The sequence below is a fragment of the Pyrus communis genome, chromosome 17, assembly GCF_041283825.1.
Source record: "Pyrus communis isolate YQ-2024b chromosome 17, ASM4128382v1, whole genome shotgun sequence".
Lineage (NCBI taxonomy): Eukaryota > Viridiplantae > Streptophyta > Magnoliopsida > Rosales > Rosaceae > Pyrus > Pyrus communis.
This window is the reverse complement of record NC_142581.1, coordinates 5,819,734-5,831,272: the sequence shown is the minus strand read 5'-3', so window position 1 is coordinate 5,831,272 and position 11,539 is coordinate 5,819,734. Positions and strand designations below refer to the sequence as shown.

The 11,539-nt window shown below is 36.3% G+C and overlaps 1 protein-coding gene across 1 annotated transcript; it reads left to right on the top strand.

Moving 5' to 3' along the window:
• Positions 1–9,122: 9,122 nt before the first annotated feature.
• Positions 9,123–11,539, top strand: LOC137708790 (cytochrome b6-f complex iron-sulfur subunit, chloroplastic). The gene is made up of 5 exons (XM_068447941.2): positions 9,123–9,280; positions 9,445–9,686; positions 10,466–10,583; positions 10,815–10,997; positions 11,291–11,539. Exons 1-5 carry the CDS (start codon positions 9,242–9,244, stop codon positions 11,390–11,392), a joined length of 684 nt encoding a protein of 227 aa, XP_068304042.1. The 5' UTR covers positions 9,123–9,241; the 3' UTR covers positions 11,393–11,539.

Here is an 11,539-nt window from a genome sequence, read left to right as displayed (position 1 = left end):
TTTTAATCAAAATGTCAAAAATGTGTTGTAAGTGAATAGTACCATAAGTGACTTTTTAGAGTAAAAATATCATTTTCGTTAAAAGTGAACAGTACTATAAGTGTTTCGTTAAAATTACTTATAATATATTTACTTACACAATCACATAACCACATGCATGTCATTGGCTGAGCATGCTTGATGTTTCTTAATTATACAAATAATTAATTAGTATAATTAGAGACTAGGGTGAGAGTAATACTAAAAATACTGATTTTATTCACTATATTTTATTTTAGTGTATGACAGACACAATGGACAATTGATCATTAAGAACTTTCTAAACAAAGGTCTTGTTTTGATATAGATGTTACGTCTCCTAACTGCTATAGCAGAAAGCCGAAATCGTGGTCCCTTTTTACTGCATGGGATGGTCTATAACCCAAAGCACTCGATCCCCCAATGGATCATCAACCAAAAACCCTAACCAGAACAGAGCAGTAATAAGTCTCTCTCAAAAGCCAAACATTAGTTATGTAAAAAAGGCCCCCACATTCTCAAACGCACCTACTTTTGAAATTATTCACCAATCCAAATTAATACTTTGACCTATCGCTTTTGATCTTGAAATCCACTTGGAGCCCTCTAGTTCCTTTCAATATATAATTAACCAAAAAGTCATCAATTATTGTAATAATTTTAATTAATTAACCTCAATTATATTGTATATAGAGAATAAGGACATGATAGATTGAGATAGGTCTTGACATTGTTGAAGATCATCAAGACATCATACAGTCTTCGAATCGTATATAATTAATAAAATTTGAGATTAACCAAATCTAAATAAAGATCGTTTGGCATGTGTCATTGGCAACGTGCCATTCTAGTATAAATGAAAAGAAAAAAAAAATTAAAAATACAAAAAGAAACAATGTGCTTTTCAAGAAGAGGTAATGTTATGTAGACTAAATTTGTAAATTAAACGATGTGTCACCAATAAGAAATGATTACGCTCATCAACATGTAAGTAATAATCCAATCATCAACTGTCGTTATTTAGTTTACAAAAAAATTTCTACAAATTTAATCTCCCTAAAATAACATTTCCAAGATGATGCAATGCAACCCAGCTGCATCATAATTGCTATTTAATCCGTAATATTACATAATAATAGTTTGCCATCATGCCACTCAATTATTTTACCGGATCGTCCTTTGAAATTTTTTATTTTTTTTGGTTACAAATGTGTCCTTAGAAATTTAATTACTCTTTTTTCCTCTGATCATCTGTCTTGAATTTGGGTCATCAATCATTGGCGTTCATCAGTACTTGTATTAATTTCTTACAGGGGTGAAAATAAAGTTATGTGGCGTCATGTTTAGGCCGTGTGATTTTGTGTTCAAGTTAATGATTATGAACCTATAATCTATTTGTAATTTTTGTTTTTGACAAACGATAGTATTAGCGGGTTAAATTGTTAGTTGTTAGGGAATATCGGTGAGAATTAAACTCGTACTAAAAGGTATAAGCATAATTATTTTCTGTCGCTGCAGTGAAGCATCATCTAATTATTTGTAAATTTGTTGAAGAATACAAGAATTTAACAACTAAAAAATAAAAAGACAAAATTATATAACTTATACTGTGCAGTTCCACTTTTGATTTTACCTAGACTTTTGGGGATAAACCCTCCACACGTGCCCCACAGGTGTAAAATGCAAGACAATATCAATATTTTTAGTTGTGTATCACTTATCTGTTTCTCTAAAACCTTGATATTGTATGGTTGGTTTAGATATACCTTTAAAATGATTAAAAATGTTTTTAGAGATAATTGTTTTAGATTTCAAAAACACTTGAAGTGTTTTCTGCAAGAAGCACCAGTTATGTGCTTCTTCTAGGAAGCACTTTAAATGTTTTTCCAGGATTCACTTACATTTTACTAAAGATTGGTTCTAAAAACATTTTCACCAAAAACGTTTTCAATCATTTTAAAAGCACATCCAAACAATCTCGTAATTAATAGTAGAATGTATGATCTGTGAACTCCTACTCACAACCTTCATGTTAAAGTTCCGAGAGTACAATTGTATCATGTTAAACGTTACCTCGAAGTAGCTCTTGTAAGTGTTTCATTATACCAAAATAAAAATGAGTTGACGGTAATATTTAACATCAACGTCTCTGACCTTTTTGTAAAAAACGACCATAGTTGCACCAGTACAGTTGTGAGGCACGACCATGTTTATGCCAATTTTTGTTAAATATATAATATTTTAGACCTTTTTTTTTTTTTTTAACATGTTAGGTGGAAAATTTATTGATATAAAAAATAAAAGCTATATTTAGACAGGGGGAATACAAATCTTATCCTTCGTTATACAAGCAACGAGAAGGAGGCAAAAACTCAACCCTCCTGAATCTTGAAGAAAATGATTTAAGAGAGGAGGGGAGAGGGGGTTACAAAGGACCAAAACCCCTCTAAAACAAAACTTAGAAATACCTGCAACCAAGCCACAATCTATAAATCATATCTGAAAAAGATTACCTCAAATGGAAAAAGAAGTCCAACGCTGTCTCTTTTATATGATGCCTTTGCAAAATTAGGTATCAAGTCCCACCACGTAAAACTACTATTTATTACACCAAAATTAGCAAAAGAATCCGTCAAAATTTTCTTCCCTAAAAATGTGTTAAAAATAGAAGCGCAAGCGAGCAATATACTATCAACAATTTGCGCAAAAAACTTTGATAAACAATAGGACATCCACAGACCAAGCTAATAGAAGGTAATCAACATACATAGAAACTTTTTATGGTTACTTTCGTGCCAAAGCCACCAAATAAATTGCAAGTAACTAAGGACCAAAGCTTTCAAACGGACTTGGACAATGATGAGACCAAAAACCATAAAGAAATACATCTTCAATGGACTGTCAAGGAGCATAAGAGGCTTGTCAAAAGAATGAAAATCCTTTTTCATAAAGCAATAGTTTGAGGATAATTAAGAATATGGTCACAAGATTTCTCAATAATATGACAAAAAACGCAATATGAAGCTAAAACCACTCACTAGCGTTATAATAAATTACCAGTTAATAATCACCCATGTTTTTAAGGTACTAAATTCTTATATATGTGGTTGAATAGATTGATGCCAAACCAATTGTAGCCTTTTCTACGCGGAGTATGAAAAGAGTAATAATAGAATTTAGAATGAAATATAGGAGTGTTATTCACAGGTTCTTTTACTTTCCACACAACCTTGTTAATTTTTGTTCATTGATATTCTTTAATTCATTTGATCAAACGGCTAGAAATTAAAAAAACTGTGTGAGAAGTAAAAATGGTATTTAGATAGCAACACCCTAAATATAATAATGCGATACCATCAACCACAGGTATTCCAAAACAATAGTCAAATTCAACTTCTGAGAATCCATGTTATCGTATACCACCGTTGATTGCATGAAAAAGGATCTCAATTTCACATGATTTACAAATACCATCCACATTTTAAACCATTTTTTGCCCTTTAATTATTCTACAAGGGTAACTGAGTAACGACCTTACCATAGGATTCTACTTGTGAGTCATTCCGCAAGGCATACATAAGGAATAGTAAACTAAAATCGATCTTAATTTCTTGTTAGTCGGGAGACAAAAATTTTGGGATACCAGAAGAAACCAAATAAATTTTAATTTAGTGTCTGTTTGTTTTATCACTTGAATCGAAATGCCTGGCTAATTGCTTTGAAGAACGTTCCATTGTTTTTTGGTTGCTTCAAGCTTGCTCCATCTCGAAACCCTACTTTTAATCATTGATGCGGGTACCTTATATATTTTTTCTTTTCTTCCTACTTTCTTTTACTTTGTTGGGTGTCTTCATCTTTGACAAAAACAATGGATTCTCTTTAGTTTCTCAACATTGGTGCAAGAGAAAGCAAAAGAAAATACAAAGAACTATTCTTTCTTACTCCTTGGAAGACCAATATATAGAATATATAATATAAGGTCTCTTTAATTACTTTTAGAGCTAGGTGTATGTTGAGGCATGTTTCACACTCAAAACTTAACTGAATTATTAATTGAATTGAATGGTTTTACACTAATTTTATCGAGATTTGTTGTATAAAAATTCACACTTACCGGATTGCACATATTAAAATGGAAATAATATCAACATTAATTAGCAGTAGCCCGTGAACTGTCGAACCTTTAACAATGTATACATATAAATAAGATTTAAAAGAAGATTGATTGATTATTAAGTAAGTTGTTAATGGAGTTTTGTTAAAGGATGAGATTTGAGAGTGGTAGAGAGTGAACAGGTTGAGAATGAGATTGCACGCTTGGAGAGATATTGAGGGGGGGGGGGAGAGAGAGAGAGAGAGAGAGAGAGAGAGAGAGAGAGAGAGAGAGAGAGAAAGAGGTGGAACAGGTTGAGAATGAGATTGCACGCTTGGAGAGATATTGAGGGAGAGAGAGAGAAAGAGGTGGAACCACATGATGTGTGTGTTTCACGCCATTACCCTATTCAGATAACATCATCATTAATATATTATTTTTATGGTTTGCAAATTCATGGTGGAGACAGGTGAAGTGGACCTTGTTCTCCTTTGGGACGAAAGTGAAAACCTAGTTATACTCAATTATTTATCTTTCTGTGGAGAATTCATTGGCAGTATACTGCATGCTAATCTACCACGAAAACAGCTTGGGAGAGATGAAAGACTCATTATCTCACACACATTAGTACTTAAATATTAAGATTAAAGGCTGTAGACTACCGTTGATCACAATCCAATGGTAACTTTTGAATGAAATGCCAACCATTAAATTTTGATCTAGTGACAACTAAGCTATGTACGTACGTATACACGTAGTTGTCTCACTAATTCAATTCATAATCCATACTCCATAGTAATCAAGAGAAGAAAGACTCTTGTTTGTATAAGATATAACTCTTTCATTTATCCATTTTCTAAATGGCTAACGGCTATACTCCATATGTATAAGTCCATAGGAATTGGATCCGCTCCGGACCTTAGTGTTTGGAGTTTAGAGATCAATTCATCTGAGCCTCACAAATTCAATACAACGGTCCCCATTAACTCATTTTCCTGGCCCACCGTACAAAACCAACGGCTCTGATTTCCTTTACACACCAATTAGCGGCCCAGATGATTTCATCCCTAGGCTCTGGACACTAAGTGTTGTGCCTTGGTCCGTTCGTTAGTGCGGAACCCAGATTCAGATTACAACCTCACCAAAATCACACACAGTTGAACAAAATAAAATACAAGAAATAAAGACATCGAGAAATTTACGAGGTTCGGCAAAAACCTGCCTACGTCCTCGGAGAGATATTGCTCTTCACTATGAGAAAAACAGTGCAAGTTACACATGAGTTAAATCGACATAACCCAATCCCATATCCCTTGTACACCCTCTCACAGAATTTTCCCAAGAGCCTCACTCTACCCCAAGAGTTCTTTCACAAGAGATTTTTCACTCTAGCTCTCTAGATTTTTTTCTCACCCTTGCCCCCTTGTTTAGCCAAATGCTCTCACCATCTCTTTTTATGCTTTTCTTCATCCTAGCCAAATAATTATGGCTTTGAAAAAGCCACAAAACAAGGAGCAAATTAAGCCACAAAATAAGCCACAAAACAAGCCACAAAACAAGGAAACATAATCCTCATCATGATGTTCCCTCATCAATTTTGTTTTGTTTCCTAGCCTAATTTGGCCACCATCCAACAATCTCCACCTTGGCCAAATTGTACCAAAGTCCATTGGCCTTATGTACCAGCATGCACACTCTGAATCAACCTCGTTGGTCCTGTTCCGATTCAGTCACTGCCAATGCATGTGCAGCTGCTGCAAGCAAAAAAAAAAAACATTTAGCTTCAGACAGGATCTCGACACATCCTCGTCTCCTCCAGCAGGTTTTCCTCCTCTTCACTGTCTGCAACTTGGAAACTTGTCAGTGCACCCATTTCCAGCAACACCCGTCGAGCCAGACAAACATTCCTCACACTTCTCATTCTTCAGGACCATCTCATCACCTGTGAATCCCATAGCTCCACCTGCTGCAAAACCCCTGCAACACTTGAGACTATACATCACCAGGAGATGTGTTGCTTCGAGTACCTAGAGGGCATACTCGAAGTCTTCCGCCACAAAATTGCTGCTACCTGGACCAAGATCATCCTTTCTTTTTCTCAAAGGACAATTTATCCTTTTATGCCCGAATTCTTTGCAGTCATAGCATTGTGGTCCCTTGCCTTTGGAGCTTGATTTGAACCTGCTGTCTCTCTCAAATCCTCCTCCCAATTTTCTTCCATGATTCCAACCTTGAACAGCTAAAGCAGTCTCGTGCCCACCATCAACAATGGTCTTCCTCTTTTGTGTATCATAAGACACCAAAGAAGCCTGCACCTGCTCCAAACTTACTGTATCTTTTCCATGCAATAAGGTTGTCACAAGATTCTCATATGAATCTGGAAGTGAGGTAAGAAGTAAGAGGGCTTTATCTTCTTCCTCAACCTTAACATCAACTTTCCTCAATTGATCCAAGTATCCATTAAACACATTCATGTGGTCCATGAGATTCCCGCCTTCATCCATCTTCAGCTTGTACAGCTTCCTCTTCAGATGTAACTTGTTGGTCAAACTCTTAGCAATATAGAGTTTTTCCAACTTCTCCCACAGTGCAGGCGCAGAATCTTCATCCATAACATTGTTGATAATGTTATCAGCTATGCAGTGTCGAATCGTGCTAACACAACGCGACTCCAGCTCCTCCCATCTTTTCCCTTCAAAGCTCTAACCAAGCCTTGTTGAGTCAAGACATCCTTTACTCTCATCTGCCAGAGAGTAAAACTGCCCTTCCCATTAAACTTCTCAACTGAAAACGACATGTTTGTAGTCATCATGGTGAATAATAAATCTGAACCTTCAATGAACCAAAGCTTCCAACAAAGCTCTGATACCAATTGTTGTGCCTTGGCCCGTTCGTTAGTGCGGAACCCAGATTCAGATTACAACCTCACCAAAATCACACACAGTTGAACAAAATAAAATACAAGAAATAAAGACATCGAGAAATTTACGAGGTTCGGCAAAAACCTGCCTACGTCCTCGGAGAGATATTGCTCTTCACTATGAGAAAAACAGTGCAAGTTACACATGAGTTAAATCGACATAACCCAATCCCATATCCCTTGTACACCCTCTCACAGAATTTTCCCAAGAGCCTCACTCTACCCCAAGAGTTCTTTCACAAGAGATTTTTCACTCTAGCTCTCTAGATTTTTTTCTCACCCTTGCCCCCTTGTTTAGCCAAATGCTCTCACCATCTCTTTTTATGCTTTTCTTCATCCTAGCCAAATAATTATGGCTTTGAAAAAGCCACAAAACAAGGAGCAAATTAAGCCACAAAATAAGCCACAAAACAAGCCACAAAACAAGGAAACATAATCCTCATCATGATGTTCCCTCATCAATTTTGTTTTGTTTCCTAGCCTAATTTGGCCACCATCCAACACTAAGGTCCGTAGTAGATCCAATTACAAGTCCATATTCATTGCCTAAGGACTAGCTTAATTAGCTTCTGGAGACCAGTGTACCAAAAGTTTTTCCCCACGGTGCTTGGCTGTAGACTGGGGAAAAAAAATCATTATGAAGTAGCAGTACTAGGGATTTGAGATGTATAGCATATGGTAAAAATTTCCTTATAATCATATGGTAAAAGAAAATAATGCTAGAAGCAAAAGCTGAGACTGTTTTTAGGATTATGATTAGTTGTATTTGTGTTTTCACCTAAGATCAACTTGCAAGGGGGGTATATGAGTGAGTGTAAGAGGGACAGGGAGAGGAAAGAATGTCAAAACTTGTGTTCAATAAACTAGGATAAAGGAGGGCATGCAAACCCAGAATTTCAAGTGGAAGTTGAAGACAATCGAACATTGCTCTTACTTTATTGTCAAAGGATTCAAAGGGTTTGGTAGTGAGAAAAAAGGGGGATTAGCTGAATTGTCTATTTGGTATTTGACTTATGGTTTAACATTGTCGCTCACACTACTACAACAAAAGTTGTCTTTAAGCAGAAAATTAATCCCTATTCAAAGTTTCTGTTGTCAAATAAATTACTGTGTTCTTGGTACGATAATTAAGTCATGAAGGAGTAGAAATTTAGGGCACAACATATTATAATGACTTCAAATGTGCACAAATGTAGGAATCATTGTGTGCATGCCACGAAACACGATTAAAACTGTTCGACTAATATTATATTAACAAAATGGTAACTGTTTTTCAAATTTTAGATGATTAAAATTAGTTATTGTCAGTATTTTCACATCATTTGCATCAGTAGCGGAGGGAAGGGGTGGTCAATGGGTTGACATAACCCCAACAACTCCATATAATTTTTGCTACCAGTCCCATTATCCCAATAACAACTTCCAACAATTAGGTTCAGCTTCAGTTTTATGTCTTCATGCGTTTGATTTCTTATTTGATTTCCATTATTTCTCAAACACTATTAATCGATAGTCTTTCACACAAGTTGGTGCATTTGCTTTGGCAACCAAATTAACGATTGCGACTGCTTAGGTTGAAAAAAATTATCTAATTACACATTGAGGATATATGGTTATAATATGGCTGCTTCCATCGAGATATATAAGAATTAGTCATGAATTATATATAATAAAAAAAATATGCCTCCTTCTTCATCACAACCCCAGTGAGTTCAACTCTTGTCTCCGCCACTATTTTGTATGATGACCAATCAATGAATTAACAAGAACGCAACATGAATATAAATGGTTAAACACTTAAACTCAAAGCTGACCCCATTGCCACCATACTTCGAAACTTTTGGAAAGAAAAAAAAGGGAAAAGCAAACATTTCCGCTCTCAGTGCAAAGCCCAAAGCCAAACCACTAATGGCCCAATACTATAATTCACAATCTTTGTTGACAAATATATTTATAGCCCATCCCGATCTTGGGTAAGTCAGCCCATCATTGCTGTGTTTTAATTTTTCAAAAGAGTCGTCAATTTATTTTATTTGAAAGTTTATTATATAGAGAGGAGGGGAAAAAATGAAAATTCTTGATCATGAACATGTGGTTATGTGGCGCCCTTTTGGCCATGCGCCTTATCCACCAATGGCTGTGGTCGTTACAAAACCATATTTCACACAAAAAAGAAGCTAACAGTTCTATCTCCAAGCAATCTCGTTCCAATGGCTTCCTCTACTCTTTCTCCTGCTACCACTTCCCAGGTAATAAAACCAAAAACCAACTCTCCTATTGCTTACTTGACCATTGATTAGTACTGATTGATCTCTTTTACTTGATTTCCCTGACGTGGGCTTGGAGGGTTAAGGCCAGAATTAATGAAAAATCAGCTTTTGTTGTGTTTGATTTATTTATTTGTTTATTTCAGCTATGCTCCAGCAAGAGTGCAATGTTTTCATCAGCGCAGGGCTTTGCCGTGAAGGGCAAGAGGACACAGATGATGGGAAATGGGAAGGGAATGAGAGTCACGTGCCAGGCAGCCAGTATTTCTGCTGATAGAGTGCCAGACATGGAGAAGAGGAAGCTTATGAATCTGCTTCTTCTGGGTGCCATCTCACTTCCCAGTGGCTTCATGCTGGTTCCTTATGCCACTTTCTTTGCCCCACCTGGGTGAGTTTTCTTCCTTCCCACCTTACCCTTTTCGCAATTTTTAGTTTTTCTTAAACAAGATGATATATATTCTAAACTATTCTAATTTAAGAAGATGTGGTTGAACTGTAGCTAATTGACATAACTCATGTCTACTTTTTGCCCTTTTCTTTCATTCAAGTATTTGTGTTGATTGGTGGTGGTACTTGTTATTGGGGTTTTCATTGTATTTGGATTATATCTTGTGTATCATATTGAACCGTTGAACTCACTAAGACCAATCCAAGTGCGGCTTAGGATTCACTTCAAAGGTTTCATTGATTTTTGCGTCAATGTATTTTCATAAGCTATTAGTCTCATTGGTCCACTGATATCGACTGAGCTTTGCTTAGCTGCAAGAAGTCTAATTTTTCTTCAAATGTTTTACAGCCAAGGTAGAAGTTATAGAACCTCTATATGGAACCACGTCTTGAATGTTAAAAGTTGAACTGATCCCCCATTGAGAAGTTGATACCAAATAGAAAACAATAATGTTATTTAGACACGCCCAACTAGAGACACTCTCTAAATAGCATTCATTACCCGAGAGAAACTCCTTTCTCCTCACACTATGAGTTTTTTCTTCACCACTGAACTGTTCAACAAGAACTCTTGATTTCTATTAGTGAGTGTTTGTTAGGATGTGAGTGAACAATCATGTTATATCCCAATGGCCATCATACTCACAATAGTGTATTGGCATGAAATAATTTATCCATAGCTCTTTGATATGGCTACGATTGCTTGGAAAAACATTATAGCTCCGGTTCCGGCTCTGCTGGTCAAGTTGCTAAGGATGCTCTCGGAAACGACGTGATTGCAGCTGAATGGCTCAAGACTCATGGCCCTGGTGACAGGACCCTCACACAAGGATTGAAGGTACTGACACATGTCACTGATGAAGCTCAATATCTTAGATTATCATATCCTCATTTAAATTTGTATGAAAAGTACAAGTCTGACTTCCAATACAATCAGCAGCATTATGGGATTATGACCTAATGATACTTTTTGTTGTGGTCAACCATTCTGAAAATGGAATTGAGAAATTTGGGATGTATATTATTAGAAGGTATTAAATTATCTCGGATTGTTTGCTGTGCTTGTCAGGGTGATCCTACATACCTTGTTGTGGAGAAAGATAAAACTCTTGCCACGTACGGAATCAATGCCGTCTGCACTCACCTTGGCTGTGTCGTACCATTTAACAAGGCGGAGAACAAGTTCTTATGCCCTTGCCATGGATCCCAGTACAATGACCAAGGAAGGGTTGTCAGAGGACCTGCTCCTTTGGTGAGTTCATTTAGACTTTTATTGACTCTTGCTAGTTTAAATTCTTTTTCTTGAAGATATGTCAACCAAGTATGTACTGAGCTTGGTAGCGTAGGGTTGTAACTAAGGCGTTAAAGTGATTGGTTTTATGATGAAGGCTAACCGAGCATACAAAATTGCTATGTCCACAACGGTTTTCAAACTGCAATATGCATATATTTATGTCGAGTGCTGCATAATACATACGATAAAAGTCTGTTTCTTTACCTCCTTTCTGAAATAACCAATCTTTGAAATTTTACTTGTTGGAACAGTCTCTGGCGTTGGCTCATGCCGATATTGATGACGGGAAGGTGGTGTTTGTTCCATGGGTTGAAACCGACTTCAGAACCGGCGAAGATCCATGGTGGTCTTAAACATCACAAAGCAACTCTTATGAAAATATGTAATTTGAATTGTTTCGCTATATCTTTCTTCGTTCATAAACAACCTGTGTCATAAGGTTACTCTTTGTTGAATTTGAAGCATTTATTTGTGTCCAAGGAGGACCTAATTTTGTGCCA

Coding starts and splice junctions, on each gene's coding strand:
- LOC137708790 (XM_068447941.2), top strand. CDS start 9,242: ATGGCTTCCTCTACTCTTTCTCCTGCTACCACTTCCCAG. Junction 9,281..9,444: donor CTCCTGCTACCACTTCCCAG/GTAATAAAACCA, acceptor TGTTTATTTCAG/CTATGCTCCAGCAAGAGTGC. Junction 10,584..10,814: donor CCCTCACACAAGGATTGAAG/GTACTGACACAT, acceptor TGTGCTTGTCAG/GGTGATCCTACATACCTTGT.